This window comes from Balaenoptera musculus, chromosome 2 (assembly GCF_009873245.2).
Source record: "Balaenoptera musculus isolate JJ_BM4_2016_0621 chromosome 2, mBalMus1.pri.v3, whole genome shotgun sequence".
Lineage (NCBI taxonomy): Eukaryota > Metazoa > Chordata > Mammalia > Artiodactyla > Balaenopteridae > Balaenoptera > Balaenoptera musculus.
Window position 1 is genome coordinate 146821538 of NC_045786.1, and position 24179 is coordinate 146845716.

Sequence of the window (24179 nt, forward strand, 5' to 3'; positions counted from 1 at the left end):
CTCTAGTAAAGTGCTTATCTGTATGACTCTATATTCTAGAGTACTCAAACATGCTATTTTACAGTAGATATTACAAAAAGAAAATTCATTTAAAAATATTTTTGAAACCAGGAGAGTGAATATCTTCCCTACAGACTAGGTGAAGGTCAGTGTAAAGAAGTGGAGCCTCTGTTCCTTTCCTCTACTCAGTATCTCCCTCCAAGGTCAGGAGCATCCCAAGTCTTGAACTCATATCATGCGGCAATGCTTTGAGTTTGGGAAAGAAGCGAGAGGTTAACCGGTTATTCAGAATTGTCCATGAACACTGATGAATTGGCATTTAGGGCTTGTGGCTGAATGAGATGTAAACAGGTTCCTCAGAAGGAAGAACTAAGTTTGATCCACTTGTAATTTGAAGTAGCTATGTGTAAGTTTGGTTTAATTTAGCTAATTTCTTAGTACCTTATTTTTCCCATCTGTAAAATTAGCTGATTTGCTAAATAAATTCTCTTCCAGAAGTTTTGTTGTGACCAGAAGTTAGGGTGGCCAGCTGCCCCAGTGTGCCTGAGACTGAGAGGTTCCTGGAAGGCAAGACGTTCGGTTTTAAAACTGGGGCAGTCCTGAGAAAATAGGATCAAGTTGGTTACCCTGTAAGAAGTATAATGAAATTGAAACCATTTTGGATCTGATTAACCAAATCTTACTCAATTAGATGACTTTTCTTGTGTAACTTTAAGTATTGTTACATGATATATTGTTAGTGTTCAGTAGAAGATAACATTTAAAGCATTTTTCTCTTTCCAAAGGTCAAATGTTGCCGGTGGCTTTATTCTTCAACCCTTAGCAGACACAGTGAGGGCAGCCTTAGCCTAGAAAATAGGTTTTCCTTTTGTAGGCTGCTATAGATAATCTCATTCACAGTGAAGGGATTTGAAGTTTATGAGATTAGTCAGAGAGCTGAAAATTAGTGGGCTTCTTTTAATCCAAATATTTATTTCTTAAATTTTTATTACATGATATTTTAAGCATGTAGAGAAAATATGGCAAATAATATAATGAGCACCCATGTACCTGCCACCCAACTTTATTAAACTTTAACATATTGTCTTTTTTTTTAATTGCATCATTTTATTGTTGAAGTAAAATTTATAAATAGTGAAATATGTAGATCCGAAATGTATAATTCAATGGATTTTTAAAAATATGTATACCTGTATAACCAATATGACAATCGAGTTATAAAACATTTACATTACCTCAGAAAGTACTTTTGTGGCCCATTATAGTCAGTTCCTGCCCACCATAGACAATCATCATTCTGATTTCTTCCTTTTTTTTTTTTTTTAACTTTTATTTTATATTGGAATATAGTTGATTAACAATGTTGTGTTAGTTTCAGGTGTACGGCAAAGTGATTCAGTTATGCATATACATGTATTTCTTCTTTTTCAAATTCTTTTCCCATTTAGGTTATTACAAAATACTGAGCAGAGTTCCCGGTGCTATACAGTTATATATATAGCACAGGGAACTCTACTGTATAACATATTGTCTTATTTGCTGTGTGTACTTTTTTTACTAAGTTTTTTCTTATCCTGTTATATGTTGATTGTACACTAAATGAAATCGTAACCAAACGACAAAATTTTGCATTTAATTTGGAAAGATAGTCTAGTTATACAACAAAAAGAAATTACAGATAAAATTGAAGCACCTCTCCCACATTCCCCTTCTTCTCCCAGGATAGTAGTTACTATCCTGAATTTGGAGTTTGTCATGCTTACTATAAATATTTATGAACATAAACAATATTGAATATTATATAATATTACTTTGCATGTTTTAAAACTTTATATAGAGTGTGTGTGTGTAAAAGTTGTAGAAGAAAGTTCCCACTTTTTTTTTAATTAATTAATTTTATTTTTGGCTGTGTTGGGTCTTCGTTGCTGCACGTGGACTTTCTCTAGTTGTGGCGAGCAGGGGCTACTCTTCATTGCGGTGCGCTGGCTTCTCATTTTGGTGGCTTCTCTTCTTGTGGAGCACGGGCTCTAGGCGTGCAGGCTTCAGTAGTTGTGGCACGCGGGCTCAGTAGCTGTGGCTCGCGGGCTCTAGAGCACAGGCTCAGCAGTTGTGGTGCACGGGCTTAGGTGCTCCGTGGCATGTGGGATCTTCCCAGACCAGGGTTTGAACCTGTGTCCCCTGCATTGGCAGACAGATTCTTAACCACTGTGCCACCAGGGAAGGCCTTCCCAGATTTTTGAAATTTATATATGTAGGTGTATGCTGCAGAAGACACATGTTTTGGGAATTTATATATAGGTGCATGTATCTCTAGTTCATTCATTTTATTTTGTGAATATATTAAAATGATCTATTCTCCTGTTTGTAAATATTTGGTAGTTTCCCATTTTCACAGTAACCGACAGTGTTGCAGTGACATTCTAATTCATGAATCCTTCTGCACATGTGTGAGTTTCTCAAGGATCATTGCTGCGATTGGGTATAATGATCTTAAACTATATTTGAGATTGCCAGTATGCTCTCCAAAGTGGTTACACATCAAGAGTGTATGGCTGTTTGCATTCTTTTACATCCTTGCCAGTTCTTGATATTGTCTGACTTATTATGTGTCGGTTGGATGGGTTTTTTTTTTAATAAATTTATTTATGTATTTATTTATTTATTTTTGGCTGCATTGGGTCTTCGTTGCTGCATGTGGGCTTTCTCTAGTTGCGGAGAGTGGGGGCTACTCTTTGTTGAGGTGCGCGGCCTATTGCGGTGGCTTCTCGTTGCAGAGCACGGGCTCTAGGCGTGCAGGCTTCAGTAGTTGTGGCACAGGGACTCAGTAGTTGTGGCTCACGGGCTCTAGAGTGCAGGCTCAGTAGTTGTGGTGCATGGGTTTAGTTGTTCCACGGCATGTGGGATCTTCCCGGACCAGGGCTCGAACCGGTGTCCCCTGCGTTGGCAGGTGGATTCTTAACCACTGCGCCACTAGGGAAGCCCGATTGGATGGGTTTGAAACGTTATCTTATGTTATTTTAATTGTATTTCCCAAATTTCTAATAAAGTTGAGCTTTTTTTTTTTTTCTTACTGGCCATTTGCATTTCCTCTTTTGTGAATAGCCTGTTCATGATCTTTGCCCATTTTTCAATTGGTTATTTGTCTTTTTCTTACTGATTTTGTAGAAGTATATTTTTGGAGGGAGGAGAGATGCTAATCTCATGTTAGCTATATGCTTTTCAAATATTTTCTCCCATCTGTGGCTTCAGTTTGCTGATGGTGCCTAGTTTAAATGTTTTAAGTAGGTGAACTATCCTTTCCTTTTAAAAATGAAAATTATTTGGTTTTTTTTCAATTAAAAATAGATTAAGAAAGATATTCAACAGCCCTGCATACAAAAAATACTTTTCCATATCCTATAAAGACAGACTGAACTGAAGTAAACTATACTGGAAACTGCTGTGTAGTCCAGCTAATGTTCAACTGTTCCAGTTATTGTTTTACACCCCTACCAGAAAAGTCTGACAAGGAAAAGATGGGTGATTTTGGTGATTTTCCCCTTTTATTTTTTTCCACATGTTCTATAATATAGTTATCTCATAATTTAAAAAGAAAGGTATTTTTAAAGGGGAAATTTTTTGAATGTAAAGAAAGGTCACAAAAGGACAGTATGCTACCTGGGGAATATCTGTGGAAAGGGGAGAAGCATTCAAGGTGTCCATGATGACTGACTAACAGTAGTGGGGGAATTAGAGCAGCTGATGTAAAAGAAACTAAAAAAGCATGATAGCCTGGGGTCTTGGTAATTGGAGTTTATATTATGCCCTTGATAAAAGCTTCAGTTGTGTTTGTCAGTCTCCATTTTAAAAGACTGAAATGTTTACAGTGCACTATAGAAACTTTTCATTAAAAATATCGTGTTTTTGGACTTACACCTTAAGCAAGCTTTCATTTTCTAGAAAACTAGCTCATATAAAAATCTTAATTCCTGCTAATAACAGATGAGAGGAGTTAACGTCGTTTTCACCTTTTCACTTTTTAGAATTTTTTACTTTTTTATAGTTGTTGACCCCATCTAGGCTGTAAAATCCCGAAAGGCAGAACTTCGTTCATGTTTCTGAGCTGACTTTAGAGTTTATTGATCACCCAGTATCTCTAAACCAGTTCAATACAAATCTCTCTGCAAAGGAGCAAAGCGGCTTTTGTTTTTTTCTCACATTAGCAAGAGAAAATTTTAAATTTTCTATCTGCAAATAAAAGTCTGAAGTGAATCTTATCAGTTGCTTAAGGACTTCATCTTTCATGTGAGAGGGTGCTCTGGGCTCCCTGTGCTCTGGACACACTTCCTTAGCCATCTCACATCACTGCTGTTGCCACTGTGTCATTATCTGCACTGCTGTCACCATGTGGGGCAGAGCTCCAGTTTTTATGTAGAACAGCTGTCAAACATTGGCATGTCACAAGAACCAAGTGGAGAATCCATTTTATTTATTTCTCCTTCAAGAGTGCGTGTCCTGATTCCTTAAGATGGCATTCAACCAAAAATTTTACTACTTTCCATTAGTTTACCCACCACCTCTAACTAGAAGCTAGCATGGACTTCATGTTTGTTTTTGCTGTTGGTTGGCTATGTCTATAGGGACTGGAGACTGGAAGGTCGACTAACTAATGACAACTGTTTCTGACAAAGGGCAAAGCTTATAAGTTGTAAAATAACGGAAGTTCTTTGTTTTCTAAATGTATTTTGCAGGTAAGATATTAAAGTAGCTCTAAGAAGAACATTATTTGGGCCTTTTTCTAGTTTGTGATCTGTCATCATCCTTTGGTTTACTTTTACTCTACCTATTAATTTGTAAAGTTTTATTCTCTGGTACAAAATTTTGATGGGTAGAGTTCATGTTTTGATTTGATGTAGACTTACAACTTTTATGTGGATTAGCTGAGACCTTTTTGCTTTTCTAAGATACAAAGAAGTGATTTTTTTGAAGTAAGTCTAAAATTCATTTATATTGTTAATTAAGCCTTATAAAATGTATGTTACAGCAGTGACTTTCAAACCTTAGTGTGCATTGGAATCCCTGGAAGAATTGTTAGTACAAATTCTCTGGCCCCAAATCCAGAATTCCTGATTTTGTAGGCCTGGGATGGGGCCAGAGAATTTGCATTTCTGACCAATTCCCAGATCATGCCAGTGCTTCTGGTCCAGGGGCCATAATTTGAGAACCACTATATTTGAATAAAGAATTAAAGGGAAAGTGACATTAGAGAAAAACAATTAGATTTATAAATAGAATACTCAGTGTTTTAATTCATATTAGTTTATTCTGACCCAAATTTTCTAGTCCTTAAGGAAATAAATTGTCAACAGCCTTTTTGATTTAGAATAGAAAAAAATCAGTCATTTGCTAACTAAAAAAGAAGCCTTAAAGTAGTAATCCATTGAAAGGTCAATAATAATTCTCTATGTAAAGCAATTGCTGAAGAAGACATGTAAATCGTTACCTTCAGCTGCTAAATTTACAACATTAAAATGTGTCTGGTCTTTATAAAAGAAGGTCATCTGCAGTATCTTTTCTGAATTCAAAATATTAAATGCAGAGAACTTTATTAAGTTACTAGCAAATCATAAACTGGCAGAACTAACCCCCTCATTTTCTAGATGATAGTGGGTCACTTTTTTAAAGTGTGAGAAATCGTATAAAATTAAATAGAATGCAAACCTATAAGCTGTTGAAAGTGGTGATTAAGTACTTGGGACCTTGAGGGGAAAAAAAATAAATGAAAGGAGCGATCTAAATTTAAGCTGAATCGGGTCCACGGGCTCAATCAGCCTTTGGATGATGGTATTACTGTACTGTTTATGGTAATGAATTTGTTTTCCCATTTATGCCAAAATGAAATAAGGAGAAAGAAGAACGTAAAATCTTGGTGACCTCCAGAGCAACATGCTTGTTTTTGCATGAGAGTAAAGTCAGAAATCTTTGGCACAGATCTTCATAGTTTGTTAAAAAAAAAAAAACAACTCTAGGTTCAAGCCTAACACAACAGCACCATAAATGTTAAATATTATCTCTCACCAGTTATATCAACTGTTCAGGGAAATGACAACCTTCCTTGATGACAGAGTGATGGTTAAAGCTCTAACTCTGGGCAATCACAAAGCTTGGGCAGGTGCTGGATGGAATTCTGCTTGCTGTTGGAAACATATTGCGTATGATTAATAAATATTTTCAAGTTTCCACGTAACTTGCCAGTTCTTCAGTTAAGCTCCTCTTCTAGTTTTTCCTACAGTGCAGGGCTTAGGAGCCTCACATTTCTATTTGTGGAAATCCAAACAATATGTATAAAGTCTTATAAGATTGATAGTTTTTCTTATAAATAAATATCCATCTTTAAGTAAGTAAATAATATGCAGATATATTTATATCAACATAATGGAATACAGTGTTAATTTTTACATGGGACTTACTACATGGGAATGTATACATGAAATAATATTCGATGAAAAAAGTAGGATGCAATATTTGTGAATGTTCACTGTAACTATGTACCTATGTGTGTATGTTGAAAAACACTAGAATTTGAGATGTAAAAATGAGTTGTTTTCCTTATAAAATCATCTAAGTTCATATTCAGCAATACAAAATTATAAAATTAAATGTGGCAAAACTGCCATGAACAAAGTCAAAAAACAAACTGGGCAAAGGCTTATAATGCCTAATGACAGATATATCTTAATATACAAAGAATTCTTATGAAGCCAAAAGGGACATAAACAACTCATAAACAATATTTCCAAAGGATACGAGCAATATATGTATACGGATGAGGAAGAAGAAATATACATGGTAATAAATATATGAAAAGACTAGTTGATCAACCTTACTAGTAATGAAACATAGGTGAAAAATGAAAGGTTTTCATTTCTATCAGTGAGCAAGGCTTGATCCCCATTGCTACTAAAAGTGTGGGGAAATAGGCATTGTCGTTTGATGTTCACGGGAGTTAAATTTGTGTTTATTTGGAGGCAAGTTTTCAAGTGAGTCCACTACATATACATGCCTTTTGGAGATAATTTGGCAATTAAATCTAAAAAGGCATATACCTTGTGACCTGGTATTTCCACTTCTAGAAACTTGTCCTATAAAAACATTTCCATAAGAGTGCCAGGAAATATAGACAAGAATATTTATTGAAACATTGTTTGTAACAGTGAGAATTTGGAGGTAACCTCAGTCTTTTCTTATGGTTTACCCAGTCAGTAGTATAAGGTAATGGCAAATAGTACGACCTTTGGGCTAAACTGTCCAAATTAGAATCTCTGCTCTAGAACTTCTTAGCTCTGGGAGCTTTGGCACACTATCTGATCTCTCTGAGCGTCTATTTCTTTATCTGTTAATGAAGTTTAGAATATTAATAAACTCAGAGTTTTATTAGGATTAAATGAGACAACTCATCTGAAGTGCTTAGAGTGTCTTGCACATACATAGTCAATAAATCTTAGCAATTATTATCATAATTGTCATTATTACTGTGCCGTTACTGTAGTGTTTAAGTTGAGGTGTATTTACAAGTGTTGGTATAGAAAGGTATCTGACATATCATTAAGTAACAAAAGCAAATTGCAGAACACGGCTTTAAAAGTATCTGAAAGTACATCAGATTGCTTACCATGTTTATTGTGGAACAGAGATTAGGGAGGACACTTAGTTTCTATGTTATAAACACAAGTTGATAACACTTTTTAAAACTTCTAAAAATGTTTATAAACTTTTGTTTATAATATTTCTTTTAACTACAGAAATAAAACTAAAAACCAGGGGCAGGCAGGCAGAAAACAAGGTTTAAAAAAAAAATGGGCAAGCCCTATGCTCTATTGAAAATACCTCCACAATTTTTGCTGCCTGAGAACTATCCCTGCCCTGAGGGTCCACATGCTTTAGTGGCTTGACCTGTACTCGCATCATGTTCTGAAGTGAGAGAAAGGAGAAAGAATTAAAATGAAGCCTCTGACGTAATGGTGTAGGAGCTCTGGGGAATGTGGCTTCATAGGAACTCACTTCCCACATGCTGGCCACTTCCCATAGGACCCTGCCCTCCCTGAAACTTACAACATTTATACAGTGAATAATCCTTCCTCTGCCACTGAAGTGAAATCATTTATAATGGCTACAACACTGGTTTTTCTGAATCTTAAAAATAGCCTTTAAGGGCAGAACTGTGCAGGCTGTAAAAAGATCCTTGGTGGCCAGAGCATAGGGGGAAGGTGAGGGATCAATAGGCAAAGAACAGAGGATTTTTAGGACAGTGGAACTATTCTATATGGTACTATGGTAGATGCATTTATTATGCATTCTTCAAAACCCACATAATGTACAATACCAAGAGTGAACCCTAAAGCTAACTATGGACTTTGGGTGATAATGAGGTGTCAGTGTAGATTTGTTGATTGTAAAATGTACCACTTTAGTGTAGGATGTTGATGGGGGAAGGCCGTGTGGGGCAAGGGGTGTAGGGTGTATGGGAACTCTTCGTACTTTCTGCCAAGTTTTGCCGTGAACCTAAAACTGCTCTAAAAAATAAAGTTTTTTTTTTTTTAATTAAGAAAGAAATGAGCTACTAAGCCACACACACAAAGAGACCTTTATGTTCTTATCTTTTAGAAATATATACTAAAATATTTATGAAGGAAATGATACATCCGAGTTTGCCTCAAAATAATACTGGGGGCAAAGTGGGTGGGAAAACAAACGGAATAAGATTAACCATGAGATGACAATAATTGAAGCTGGTAAAGTGCACGTGGGGCTTCATTATACACTTCTGGCAGTATTTGCTTTAACTTTTTCCGTAGTAAAAAGTTTGTTTTTAATTAGCCTTAAAAATAATGCTAAGTCGTCATTCTAATATTTAGCCAAGATTTTTCATTTTGGAAATCCCTCAGTAGTTCTAGTGTCACCTTCCTAATGTGACAGTTTTCAAACGCTCTACACACCTCTTTGCGAAAAACACTTTTTTCTTAAACATTCACTTTTTTTAAAAAGTATTTATTTATTTAGGGACTTCCCTGGTGGCGCAGTGGTTAAGAATCCGCCTGCCAATGCAGGGGACACGGGTTCAAGCCCTGGTCCAGGAAGATCCCACATGCTGCAGAGCAACTAAGCCCGTGCACCACAACTACTGAGCCTGCGCTCTAGAGCCCGCGAGCCACAACTACTGAGCCCGTGTGCCACAACTACTGAATCCTGCGCCCCTAGAGCCCTTGCTCCACAACAAGAGAAGCCACAGCAATGAGAAGCCCTCACACCACAACGAAGAGTAGCCCCTGCTCGCTGCAACTAGAGAGAGCCCACGTGCAGCAACCAAGACCCAGTGCAGCCATAAATAAATGAATGAATGAATGAATGAATATATATATATTTTGGCTGCACTGGGTCCTAGCTGCAGCATGCAGGATCCTTTAGTTATGAGGTGTGGACTTTTAGTTGCGGCACGTGGACTTCTTCTTAGTTGTGGCATGTGGACTCCTAGTTGTGGCATGAGGACTCCTAGTTGCGGCATGAGGACTTCTTAGTTGCGGCATGCAGACTCTTAGTTGCAGCATGCATGCAGGATCTAGTTCCCTGACCGGGGATCAAACCCGGGCTCCCCTGCACTGGGAGCATGGAGTCCTACCCACTGGACCACCAGGGAAGTCCCTAGAAAAACACTTTTTAAAAAACAGCTTTATTGAAGTATAATTGTCCCACAGTGAACTGCACGTATTTAAAGTATACACTTTGATCAGTTTTGACATATATTTGTACCCTGGAAACCACCACCACAGTCACAATAATGAACATAACCATTGCACCTAAAAGTTTCCTCACGCTTCCTTGTAATCTCTCCCTCCTGTCCCTCCCCAACTGCTGTGTATTCCCAGGGAACCACTGATCAGATTTTTGTCACTGTATTCTAGTTTTCATTTCGTAGAATTTTATATAATGAAATCATATGGTACATACTCTTTTGAAAGGCTTTTTCATTCAGTATAACTCCTTCTAGTCAAGATTCATCAGTCTTATAGCATGTGGCAGTAGTTCCTTTTTATTGCTGTGTTGTATTCCGTTATATAGATATACCACAGGTTTTTTTGTTTGTTTTGTTTTTTTTATCCCTTCACTTGTTCATGGGTATTTGCATTGTTTCTGGTTTTGGGTTATTACAAATAAGGCTGTTGTGGATGTTTGTGTACAGATCTTTGAATAGACATAATTCTTTCATTTATTTTGATTAAATACCTAAGAGTAGAACATGATCCAATGTAGAAGGTATATATTTAGTTTTTTAAGATACTGTCAAACAGTTTTGCAAATTGGTTGTATAATTTTGCACCAGCAGCATATGAGAGTTCCAGTTCCTCCACATCCTCATCAGCCCTTGGTACAGTCAGTCTTTTCAGTTTCTCAGCCATTCTAGTGGGTGGATACTAATATCATTGTGGTTTTAATTTGCATTTCTCTGAATAATTATGTTAAGTATCTCTTCATGTGCTTGTCATCCTAATATCTTTGGTGAAGTATCTGTTCAAATCTCTTACTCAATTTTTAAATTGGGTTGTTTGTTTTCTTTTTCTTGTTTTTTTGGAGGGGATTGTTTTATTGAGTTTTGAGAGTTCTTTATATATTCCAGATACAAGTTCTCTATGATATATATGATTTGCAAACATTTTCTCCCAGTCTATGGCTTGTCTTTTTATTTTCTTAACAGTGTTTTTTAAAGAGCAGAAATAGATCAGTTCAAATATTGATAAAGTCCCTTTTATCTATTTTTCCTTTTGTGAATCTTTTTTTTCTTTATGTCATACCTGAGAAATCTTGCTTAACTCAAGTTCTCAAAAGTTTTTTCTTACATTACTTTCTTCTGGAAACTGTAGTTTTAGGTGTTACATTTAGGTCTGTATTGTAAGTATAATTTTTTGTATATGGTATGAGGTATGGATCACAGTTCAGTTTTCTCCATTTGGATATCCAGTTGTTTCAGCGTCATTTGTTGAAAAAGACTATCCTTTCTCCACTGAATTGCCTTCGCACCTTTGGGAAAAATCAGCTGTCCATATGTGTCAGGATGTTTCTGGGCTCTCTGTTTTGTCTATTTGTGCCAGTATTACATTTTTTGATAACCATAACTGTATAAGAAGTCTTGTGGCATTAGTTCTCCTACTTTCAAAGTTGTTTTGGATATCCTAGGTCCTTTATTTCCATATTAACTTAATAAACATTTCTACAGAAAAGCCAGTTGAGGTTGCATTGAACCTTCAGATCACTCGGCAGTGGGGTGGGGGGGTGGCGTTGGTAGAATTGACACGTTAACAATATTGAGTCTTTCAATCCATGAATACACAGTATAGCTCTACATTTATCAAATATTGAGGTCTTTAAACAAATTTTTTTAATTGTGATAAATGACATGACATAAATTTTAAAATTTACCATCTTAACCATTTTTAAGTGTACATCAATAGTGTTAACTATATTCACATTGTGGCACAGTAGATTTCTAGAGCTTTTTCAACTTACAAAACTGATACTCTGCACCTATTGAACAACTCCCTATTTCCCCATCCCCACAGCCCCTAACAACCACAGTTATACTTTTTTTTGAGTTAGACTACTTTAGATACTTCATATAAGTGGAATCATGCAGTATTTGTCTTTTTGTGACTTGCTTATTTCACAGTATAATGTCCTCAAGATTCATCCATGTTTTAGCAAGTGACACGATTTCCTTCTCTTTTAAGGCTGAATAATATTCCATTGTACATATGTGTCACATTTCCTTTATCTGTCTATTGATAGACATTTGAGTTTCTTCTGTCTCCTGGCTCTTGTGAATAATGCTGCAGTGATCATGGGTGCACAAATATCTCTTTGAGATACTGCTTTTAATTTTTTTGGATATGTACCTAGAAGTGGGGTTGCTGAATCATAGGACAATTCTGTTCTTAATTTTTTTGAGGAACCTGTATACTATTTCCTATAGCGGCTGTACCATTTTACATTCCCGCCAACAGGGCTTCAATTTCTCTGCACCCTTGCTAATAGTTATTTTCTGGTTTTTTGGTAGTAGCCATCCTAATGCATATAAGATATCTCATTTTAGTTTTCATGTGAATTTCTCTGATGAATAGTGATATTGAGCATCTTTTCTTATGCTTGTTGGCTGTTTGTATATATTCTTCGGAGAAACATCTATTCAAGTCTTTCGCCATTTTAAAATCAGATTATTTGTTTCTTTGTTGTTAAATTTTAGGAGTTCTTTATATATTCTGGATATTAACCTATTATCAGGCATGTAATTTGCAAACATTTTCTTCCATTCTGTGGTTGCCTTTTTACTCTGTTGATTGTTTCTTTGATGCGTAGAAGTTTTAAAGTTTGATGTAGTCCCATTTGTCTATTTTTCTTTTGATCTTTAATTTCTCTTAGCAATATTTTAGAGTTTTCAGTGTACACATATATTTGGGGTTCCTCAAGACCATGCTCAGGTTCAGTGATTAGGTAGTAGAAGGACCCACAGATCTCAGAAAAGCCATTATACTCACTGTTACAGTTTATTATAGTGAAAAGGCAAAGATTAAAGTTAGCTACAGAAAAAGGCACAAAGGGCAAGAAGGATCCAGGAGACACCAGGCCCAAGCTTCCAGTTGTCCTCTCCCAAGGGAGTCATGCGAACGGTGCTTAATTCTCCCAGGAACAGTGTGAGACAACATGCACGGAGTATTGCTCACCAGGGAAGCATACTTGAGCCTTGGTGTCCAGGAGTTTTATTGGGGGTTGGTCATGTAGACATGTCTGAACATAGTTCTGTAGCCCCTCCTAAGGTCAAGCAGATACCATGTGGCCCAAGACTCCCACCATGGATCACATTGTTAACAATGTGACCCAAGGCCTCATGTAAACAGAAACACTCTTAACAGGCAGCCTATTCCAAAGGCTTAGAGGTTATCTCCTAGGAAGCAGACCAGATCTTTCTTTGGTGTGTGCAGGGTTTGGACACCCCTGACCTGCTGAGTTAATCCTTTACAGTACCAAAGCCCTTTCACATCTTTTCATCCTTCAGGTCTCAGCTCAAATGTCACTTCCTCAGAAAGATATTCTCTGGTCACATTACTTGAAAGTAGTCCCATTCTATGTATTTATCACATCACCCTATTATAGTACTATCCCAATCTGTAATTATTTTGTTTATTATCTGTCTTCCCCTGCTTGAAATCATTTCATGAGGGCAGTCTTGTTGACTGCTATGTCCTTGTACATAGCTGGCATTCACTTTTTTAAATTAGTAAGTTTTAACTAAAACAAAGTACCATAAGCCAAATAGAAAGATGACAAAGGATATGAATACTTAGTTCATAAAAAAAAAAAACTCATCTTTTCTAATAATAAGAGACGTAAAAGTTAAAAGTACACTGAGATCCCATATTTTAATACCTATCAGACTGGTATAAATTCAGGCCTCTCATGGCTTACTATGTTGACAAGGGCTTGTTGAAACAGGCACTCTCCTGCATTGCTTAGACTTTAAACTGGTACAACCCATAAAGAGGGCTATTTGGCAATATAAATCAGGATTTCAAATGCATGTATACTTTGACCCCGTACTTTTACTTCAGGGAATTTATCCTGCAAATATGGCCCCGTACACGTGAAGTAACTTACAGGGGGCATTCATTGCAGCAGTGTTTGGAACGGCAAAAAGTTGGAAACAAGTTTAATGTCCATCATTAGGGGATTGGCCTAGTAAATTATGATATATTCATATACTGACTCTACAGCTGGCTAAAAAAAAATTTTTTTTTAGAGAATAAGGATATTCTTTACTGATGTGTAAAAAACTCTCTAAGATACATAGTTCAAAAAAGAAAGCAAAGTACAGGACAGTGCATTTATTGTGCTACCATTTGTGTGGACAAAGGGAATGAGAATATATATTTGTATTTGCTTGTATATGCATAAGGAAACTTTAAAAGGATTTGCCGAGAACAGTGACAGTGGTAACCTGGGGGATTAGGAAACTAAGTAGATAGTTAAGTGGGAGGTTTGTTACTGTATACCTTTTTATACTTCCTGGCTTTAGAACCGTATGTATGTTTTACCTGTTTAAATAAATAAATTATACTTTGAAAGACAATAATATGGTTAGTTTTAAAAATAGTATCTGAAGTATTACTATAAAGATGAAGGGGTGTGTGTGTGTGAGAGAGAGAGAGAGAGAGAGAGAGAGAAACAGTGCTCTAGTATCCCGTATCAGCTCCAGGGGCGGGGCAGGGTGGGGTTCGCTAATGTTCATCATAAACCGGAACATCCAGTAGAGTACCATAAACAAACATTTTATGATTGCCGCTTTCATGCTAGGCTCACCCGGTTACAGCTCACGTAGCCTGGTAGGACAGCTGTGGTGCCATAGCAAGAACTCAGGTTTTGAAGCAAGAGACTTGGATTTGATTCCTGCCTCTGCTGTTTTCTGGCTGTGAGATTTTGGACCAGTTGCTTTCGTGTTCATCTGCCAAAACCTCCCAACATATGAAAAGAATAAATGAGATGACATGAGAGTGCTTTGTAAATTATATAAGTACTTTATATCAATTATATAATACTAAATTATATAAATGCTTTGTAAATACTATATAAAGGGAGCTGTTATTACTTGCATTTTAGTTTAATCAGCCCATCAAGATGGTCGTAATTGTATTGCTGAATATTAGTCACAAACATAACATTCTTAGCATATGACGTAGTCACCTCCTTCTAAGAAAGTAGAAGTATGAATTCCCTCAACCCTCCTGCTCCTCAGCTATCTATCACACTATGCCCCTGTTTTCCAGATCCCACCTTCCTCATAACCATTTCCTTCCTACTGAACTTTAGTGACTTGTGTTCGGCAAAAATTATCTTTCTTGGTGAGTGGTATACATATTTCTATCTTTTGTGCTTTGCAGTAGTTTCCTTTCCGCTCCTCATAGGGCTTGAGCCTTCATAAATGTTTTCTCCATGAGGTCAGACTGAGGCAGAGGGCACCAGTGCCTTTGTAAGGCCAACTTTTCTCTCTCCTTCTATTCTCCGCCATTTATCCCTTACCCTGTTTCATTAATTATCGTCTCTGTGTCTTGTATCATCACCCTTTTACTCTAATCCTAATTCTATACTTTGACCTGACAAGTATGCTTAAGTCTCTAAAATAACTTTTTCAAATTTGAATCCCTTCTGTTGTCACTTTTTTTGTTTTTGTTTTTGTTTTGCTTCAAGGAATGAATGTCTCTAATTTCTCAGTTTCCATTCAATCCCCAGTCCATTATGATTTATGAATAACCTGCTGCTTCTCTCGTTGGTCGTCATCCCACTCTGTATTTTTCCTTCCACAGCTGTTGTAGTAAGTTAATGACCAACATGTCCATCTATACTTTCTCCCTGAGATTTCATCCACTTGCTTAGCAATGGAAACTAATGACTTCCCCCAACTCTCTTCTGAGCTTGAAATTCTTATTAACTGCCTTTGGACTTTCCTGCCTGGTTGTAGGTACTTCAGATTCACCTATCTCCCTAACTAAAATCTCTCTCCTCTCCTCTAGCCTGCTCATCTTCTTGTGTTCCCTATATCTATCAATGCCATCACCACCTTCCTAGTCCCTTATGCCTAAACCTCCAGAGTCATCCTTGACTCCTTCCTGACCATTCACATGTAATTTGCCACAAAGCCCTGTCAATTCCACTTCTGAAATATTCTTCTCATACCTCTCCTATTTTCCATCGTCACTCAGTCAAGTTTCTTAAAAATGAAACATTATCTGATGTGTCACTTCCTCAACCTTAACAATTTTTATGACTTTCTGTTTCCTACAGGACAAAGTCTGAAGTCCCTGGCATGGCAAACAAGGTTCTTTACAACCTGTTCCTAACCTTCCTTTCCTGCCACCAGCCCTGGCCACCCTATCCTCCAGCCACCTCAGGAGTACTCACTGATTTTCTGCATAGGCCTGTGCCACTCTACATGTTGTCTCTGCCAGGAGCCCATTCACCTTCCACTCTTGAAGCTTCTGCTCAAGAATTATATCTTTTATGTTGTGTTTCTTTTTTATTTTATCTTATTCTTAATTTTTTATTGACATATAGTTGATTTACAATGTTGTGTTAGTTTCAGGTGTATAGCAAAGTGATTGTTATACATATATATATATTTTTTCTTTTTCAGATTATTTTCCATTGTGGTTTATTACAGGGTATTGAATATAGTTCCCTTTGCTATACAGTAGGACTTTGTTGTTTATCTGTTTTATATATAGTAGTTTGTATCTGCTAATCCCAAACTCCTAATTTATCCCTCCTCCACCCCCTTTACCCTTTGGTAACCATAATTTTGTTTTCTACGTCTATGGGTTTGTTTCTGTTTTGTAAATATGTTCATTTGTATCATATTTTAGATTCCACATATAAGTGAGATCATATGATACTTGTCTTTCTCTTTCTGATTTACTTCACTTCGTATGATAATCTCTAGGTCCATCCATGTTGCTGCAAATGGCGTTATTTCATTCTTCTTTATGGCTGAGTAATATTCCATTATATATATATGTGTGTGTGTGTGTGTGTGTTGCATATATATATATATATATATATGCCACATCTTCTTTATCCATTCATTTGTTGATGGACATTTAGGTTGCATCCATATCTTGGTTATTGTAAATAGTGCTGCTGTGAACATTGGGGTGCATGTATCTTTTCAAATTAAAGTTTTGTCTGGGTATATGCCCAGGAGTGGGATTGCTGGATCCTATGGCAACTCTATTTTTAGTTTTTCAAGGAACCTTCAGACTGTTTTCCATAGTGGCTGTACCAATTTACATTCCCACCATATGTTGCCTTTCTTGATCATACAAAATTAATCAGTCCTGTAGCACTTTGTTCACATCTCTAGTATAATATTTCTCCTATGTTAAAACTATCTCATGAGCTACTTAAGGACGGCACCTAGATCTTTTTAATTTCAGTATTGCCACAGCAGAATACCTGGAATATAGAATTCCGATTACTTGTGGAATGAATAAATTGAAAGTCAAAGGAAAGAGAAAGCCCACACTGAGTGTGCAGAGCTTCCATGTTGTCTTGTGAATGGCAAATCGAGAGGGTGTTAAAAACTTGATTTCTGCAGTCTGGCACACCTGGGTTCAAACCATTTCTGTAACACTTACTAGCCTTGCCTGTAAAGTGGTGATGATGAGGTGGCTGTGAGAATTAAACGTAAAACACATCTCAGGGCTTCCCTGGTGGCCTGGTGGTTGAGACTCTGCACTCTCACTGCCAAGGGCACGGGTTTAGTCCCTGGTCGGGGAACTAAGATCCTGCAAGCCGTGCAGTGCAGCCAAAAAAAAAAAAAAAAAAAAAAAAAAGGACATATCACAATCCGTAGTACCTTGTAATAATTTTAAGCTATTATTAAGTATGTTATGTATTTTTATTGAATAATAGTATTCCTCTGTAGTGATACTTGGTTAAACTCTAGTCAAAAATGAGGTACAAGAGTGGCATGTTCTCACGTGAGCTTCCTCAGAGAACCCTGTCTTAACCAAGCTGATTTTATCTTATCAGCAACAGTGACTATCAGTCTACTTTCATCTCCTGTTTTATTTACTTCTCTGTTATTTTTCTCCTTTTGTCTTATTATTTTTATTTTGCTGTTGTTGTTAGTGCTCTTGGGATTCATTCTACCGTTGACAAAAAGTGAGTTTTAGATACAGTAATACCAAAAAGGAAACTGAACTTGAAGAATAGGAAAGGTTAAACCCAGGATAAGGATGAAGGTAACAAAGTGGTGGTTAGGTTAAGAGGAAAGTAGAATCTAAGGAAGTTCTACTTCCATTCCTTTATCCATCACATATTTATTGTTCTCTTCCTCTATACAGGGCAAGATGGGAGTGGGGTGGGGACAGGGTGGGAGGGCATCAGAATTAAGGCCTAGTTTCTCTCTGTAAAGGTTTTTTTTTAATTGAATATTTTTTTGAGATAACTGTAGATGGTAAGAAATAATACCGAGAGATCCCTTGTAAATCACTTCAAGGATTTTTAAGTCTTATTAATAATGAAGGTGAGGGACTTCCCTGGTGGTGAGGTGGTTAAGAATCTGCCTGCCAATGCAGGGGATACGGGTTTGAGCCCTGGTTTGGGAAGACCCCACATGCCGCAGAGCAACTAAGCAACTAAACCCATGCACCACAACTACTTAGCCTGCACTCCAGAGCCCGCGAGTCACCGCTGCTGAGCCCGCACGCCACAACTACTGAAACCCGCGCACCTAGAGCCCGTGCTCTGCAACAAGAGATGCCACCGCAATGAGAAGCCCGCGCACCGCAACAAAGAGTAGCCCCTGCTCGCTGCAACTAGGGAAAGCCCGCACACAGCAACGAAGACCCAATGCAGCCAAAAATAAATAAATAAATAAATATATTTAAAAAAATAATGAAGGTGAGATAGTTCCTTATATAACTGATATGAAACCACAGGTAGAAAGCACTTCATAATTTTGAAAAAGGTGAGTGTACTCTGCTTGCAGCTGCAGCAAGTAAAGAAGGCTTCATGCAGGTGTCATTTTTAAGTCAAACCTCAAAGGATGAGTACAATTGTATTAGGTTGAGAATGGAAGGTGAGAATGAGGTAAGCCACGAGCCAGGTGAAAGGGAGGACCTGGGTTTCTTCAGCGGACAGTGGTAAATAATCTAGGCTTTTAAACTGCATACTTCTTGTAAATTGATTCTTTCTTGCCTCAGGTTTTTGGAACTCGTGTAAAAATGGGCCTATTGGTAATCTCGGGCCTGTTGATAATCTCGGGTCTAATCATTAAATTTTCTGTTTCTGATACAGAACACCTTGATTCTACCGGGAGTCTAATTTACTGAACAAGTCTCTCCTGTGCTTTTAGAATGACAGTAGAGAGCGGCATGAGCACGGCAGCGAGAGGCGGAGGCGTGGCGACTCTGAGTCGTTATCCAATGGCCGAGCCCCCGGTAACTCGCAGCAGCAGGCGGTGGAACAAGAGGAAGAGGAAGATGAGGAGCTGACGTTGAAATATGGCGCCAAACATGTGATCATGCTCTTTGTGCCCGTGACTCTCTGTATGGTGGTGGTCGTGGCCACCATCAAATCAGTCAGCTTTTATACCCGGAAGGATGGGCAGCTGTACGTATGAGTATTGTGTATCATTATGCTCAAGGCCAGCATAGCTGTCCTTCGTAGCGTGTCATCACCACCCTGAAGGCCTCTGCACTGAAGGGACATGAGGGCTAGAGAGTCCATCCTCTCTGATGGCCAGAAGCAGATGATGCTTTAAGTAGAGAAAATGAAAGCTGCAGAATTATATTTTTTATGTGGTGTCCCTAGACAGGGTTGAATTTGTTTGGAATTGAGCAGTTGAGTAGTGATTTTACCAGCTCAGGGCCACTGGGCCCATTGTTCTTCTCCCTGGAATGTTCTTTTCCTTTTCTAACTTTGGTGGATTAATTCCTATCATCCTTCTCATCTTGGCTTAAATGTTGAGTCCTAAAAGATAACTTCCCTGATCCTCCTAACAGAATTAGGTCCTTCCTGGTATCCCTTCTCATAGCAACCTGTTCTTTTTTCACTTGTTACAATATGCAAGTATGTATTTATTTTCATTATTGAACGCTTGGTTTCCTTCTGTACTATGAGGCCTATGAGGGCACTTTGTTTCCAGGGTGAGGTATGTAATAAATGCTCAGCAAAAAAAACAGTTGTTCAATGAAAGGATGAAGAAGTAATGCAGGCTGGCACTAAGTGTTTGCGGAACTGTCATGTAGATTTCTCTGATGCTGTTGGTGTCGGCCCTTTGTCCCCAAGAAAAATGCTTTGATTCAGATGTCACCTAGTTCTGTCTCTAGGACTCTTATGGGGCTCAAAAAGTTTTAAATGAATTTTGAAATTGGCAAGTGTCTGGAAAACTCTGTGGGGTTCTGAAAGCCAAGCTTTTAACCTTTTGGGAGAAAGGGTAAGACAGTGAGTGAAGGACAGGGATTGGAGACAATAACCAAAAGAGGTTGGGGAAAATTATCTCTGTAAGTTAGAGTTAGGTTTGGCTGCATATTAAAGAACAGGGGTTAGCAAGCTATGCCCCACAGGCCAGATCTGCCTGCCACCTCCTTTTGTAAATGAAGTTTTATTGGAACGCTGCCATGTCCATTCGTTTATATATTGTCTACAGCTGCTTTCATACTACAGTGGCAGAGTTGAGTGGTTGCAACTGAGACCATATGACACACAAAGCTTAAAATATTTACTCTCTAGTTTTTTACAGGAAGGTTGCTGAGCCCATTATAGAAAATCAAAACAGGGAATTCCCTGGTGGTCCAGTGGTTAGGACTCAGTGCTTTCACTGCCGGGGCCTGGCTTTGATCCCTGGTTGGGGAACTAAGATCCTGCAAGCCGTGTGGCGCGGCCAAAAGAAAGAAAATCAAAACAACTGGTTTGACTGATGCACATATTTTCTCTCTCTCCCACAGAGTAGTGCAGAAGTAGTAGTTCAGATTGTGTAGTGGCTTCTCTTCATCAAGGACTGAGGCTCCTTCGTCCCTTCTTTTTTGGCTTCTACCCTCTAGGTTATTTCGGGGTCCAGTATTGGTGCTGGAGCCCCAGCCTTCATTCAGACAGCAGGAAGGAGAGGGGGAGAAAAGGACATGAGACGTGACTCTCAGCAGAACTAACTCCTCCCTTAGAAGTTCCACACAACACATCTGCCTATAACTCATTGGCCATTACTTATTCTCATGGCCACACATAACTGTAGGGGAGGCAGAAATAAAGTCTTCTACTGGAAACATTGGTACCTGGGATAAAAGTGTTTTCATGTGAATGAGAAGCAAGGGCAAGCTGGATATGTGACATTATCTCAAGACAACTTCAGTTGCAGTCACCATACAGATGAAGGATAATTATCAGCCATTTTACCTTCCTCTGACAACCACTTGTAGCCTAGGTAGTTTATGGCAGAATCTGGTACTTTTTTTTTTTTTTTTTAATGTTTTCGGAGTACAGTTGCTTTACAATGTTGTGTTAGTTTCTGCTGTACAGCAAAGTGAATCAGCTATACATATACATCTATCCCCTCTTTTTTGGATTTCCTTCCCATTTAGGTCACCACAGAGCACTGAGGAAAGTTCCCTGTGCTGTGTAGTAGGTTCTCATTGGTTATCAGAATCCGGTACTTTAACAAATCACTAATAAACTGTGGAGAAAGAACATTTGATGAGGTAATTATTTCAGTATAAATCATCCACTAGATGGAGCCAGTGTCTGGCTCACATAGGTCCACTTCCATATTTTAACTATCTCCTTTTATTTTGAAGGACTTATTTTAGCATATAGCTATTTTTATTAGGCTAAAAATTCTTGGTTAGATTGATGAGATGGAAAAAAGTGACTTATATCAGTTGAATCAAGGAAACAAAACTGGTGTTGGAGAGCATGTAGTTTGGAATCTCCATTAACACTTACCTGGGGCTTTTGTGTTTTATTTTATTTTAGAATCTATACGCCATTCACAGAAGACACCGAGACTGTGGGGCAGAGAGCCCTGCACTCAATTCTGAATGCTGCTATCATGATCAGCGTCATTGTCATCATGACTATTCTCCTGGTGGTTCTATATAAATACAGGTGCTATAAGGTGAGCGTGAGACACAGAGCTTTGCTTTCCACCATCTTCTTCTCATGGTTGGGTTTTGTTGTCACCTTACTTGGTCTAGTAAAGAAAAAAGTCTTATATTCTAGAACTAAGTTAATTTTTAGTTTCCCCCCTCATTTGTGGAACATTTAAAAAATACAAAAAGGCATAAGTGAAAAACAAATGTTTTCATATAACATCACACTCTAAATGGTTTTAACGTTTTGATTTGCTGTATACTTCGGACATTCCAGAAGGATATATCCTGAACCTTTGTGAATTCCCTCATTGACAGATAGCGCTGTAGCATATAATTGTCCCCATAAAATAACATATAACTACAAAAATTCAGATTCTCAACTTGAGTACAGAACAGCAAAGCCACCTTCAGCTGCTGTTGTTAAACTCATTGGTGACTGGCCGAATTCCCGGTTCTAAATTCGTAGACGTCCATTCCCTCTCTCTCTCCTGCAGGAACACAAATTCTTTGCTTGGGAAACAAAGGCAGGGGAGGTTGTGCAGGAAAGACACAGGCCCAGCCCTCCCAGCCTCTGGTCCCCCACCTCACTCTCTACCTAAGTGACTTGCTTGTGAATTTCAGCTACCTGGCACATGTTTCAGATTCATGCCTCAGAAAAAGGACAAATTATTACAGGTCATGAACCTTTAGGCTCATTCTCAAATAAAAGAAATATTAACTTTTCAAATATTGAATTCTACTTTCTTTTTAGTATTTATTTCTGTATATTCTTTTTTTTTTTTCCCTGTGGGATTTTTTTTTTTTAATTCAGACAGAAAGTCACAAAAATTATACTCATCCTCATCAGTTCACTCAGTCCCATGTAATTAATTTTTTTTTCATCTTGATCTTTTTTTAGCACTTTTATGAGTTCATCAGTTTTTCATTAGAGTTCTGAAAATGCTTATTCATTCAGTTCAGCACTACAGTCAGTTACCAGAAACCTGTACTTGTCAGAGTCTTTTCCATGAATTTCTTGAAGATGAAACCCTTTTATAGGAACATATTTGCAAAAGCATCAGAGTACACCCAGAACTGTCTGTAAATGACAAAAGACTTAAAAATGACCACAGTTAAAGATTTGATGAAAGTTCATAATAATGCAGTTGACAAGAAAATTAGTTATTTCTGAGATATACATTTTAAAGCAATAACTAGGATTATTACTTATAACATTATACCAAAACATATAAGATTTTTAGAAATTTCATGTAATGTCTGAAACATTTATATGAACATATTTCCATACATATTTCCATACAACTACAAATATAAGATTTTTAGAAATTTCATGTAATGTTTGAAACATTTATATTAACATATTTCCATACAACTAACCCAATGAAAGTTTAGTATTAGTTGTTTTGTTTGTTTGTTTTTTTATACTGCAGGTTCTTATTAGGCATCAATTTTATACACATCAGTGTATACATGTCAGTCCCAATCGCCCAATTCAGCACACCACCATCCCCACCCCACCGCAGTTTTCCCCCCTTGGTGTCCATATGTCCATTCTCTACATCTGTGTCTCAACTTCTGCCCTGCAAACCGGCTCATCTGTACCATTTTTCTAGGTTCCACATACATGCGTTAATATACGATATTTGTTTTTCTCTTTCTGACTTACTTCACTCTGTATGACAGTCTCTAGATCCATCCACGTCTCAACAAATGACTCAATTTCGTTCCTTTTTATGGCTGAGTAATATTCCATTGTATATATGTACCACAACTTCTTTATCCATTCGTCTGTTGATGGGCATTTAGGTTGCTTCCATGACCTGGCTATTGTAAATAGTGCTGCAATGAACATTCGGGTGCATGTGTCTTTTTGAATTATGGTTTTCTCTGGGTATATGCCCAGTAGTGGGATTGCTGGGTCATACGGTAATTCTATTTTTAGTTTTTTAAAGAACCTCCATATTGTTCTCCATAGTGGCTGTATCAATTTACATTCCCACCAACAGTGCAAGAGGGTTCCCTTTTCTCCACACCGTCTCCAGCATTTGTTTGTAGATTTTCTGATGATGCCCATTCTAACAGGAGTGAGGTGATACCTCATTGTAGTTTTGATTTGCATTTCTCTAATAATTAGTGATGTTGAGCATCTTTTCATGTGCTTCGTGGCCGTCTGTATGTCTTCTTGGAGAAATGTCTATTTAGGTCTTCTGCCCATTTTTGGATTGGGGTGTTTGTTTCTTTAATATTGAGCTGAATGAGCTGTTTATATATTTTGGAGATTAATCCTTTGTCCGTTGATTCGTTTGCAAATATTTTCTCCCATTCTGAGGGTTGTCTTTTCGTCTTGTTTATGGTTTCCTTTGCTGTGCAAAAGCTTTGAAGTTTCATTAGGTCCCATTTGTTTATTTTTGTTTTTATTTCCATTACTCTAGGAGGTGGATCAAAAAAGATCTTGCTGTGATTTATGTCAAAGAGTGTTCTTCCTATGTTTTCCTCTAAGAGTTTTATAGT

The 24179-nt window shown here is 37.6% G+C and overlaps 1 protein-coding gene across 5 annotated transcripts in view; it reads left to right on the top strand.

The window, feature by feature from the left end:
• The window catches only part of PSEN1 (presenilin 1), an 87736-nt gene that overhangs the window by 15167 nt on the left and 48390 nt on the right, over positions 1-24179 (top strand). For all 5 annotated transcript variants that reach the window (XM_036842360.1, XM_036842361.1, XM_036842357.1 and 2 more), the window contains 2 exons: positions 18935-19191; positions 21550-21691. In XM_036842360.1, the coding sequence (XP_036698255.1) occupies positions 18935-19191; positions 21550-21691 (399 nt within the window). The remainder of the gene's footprint in view (positions 1-18934; positions 19192-21549; positions 21692-24179) is intronic.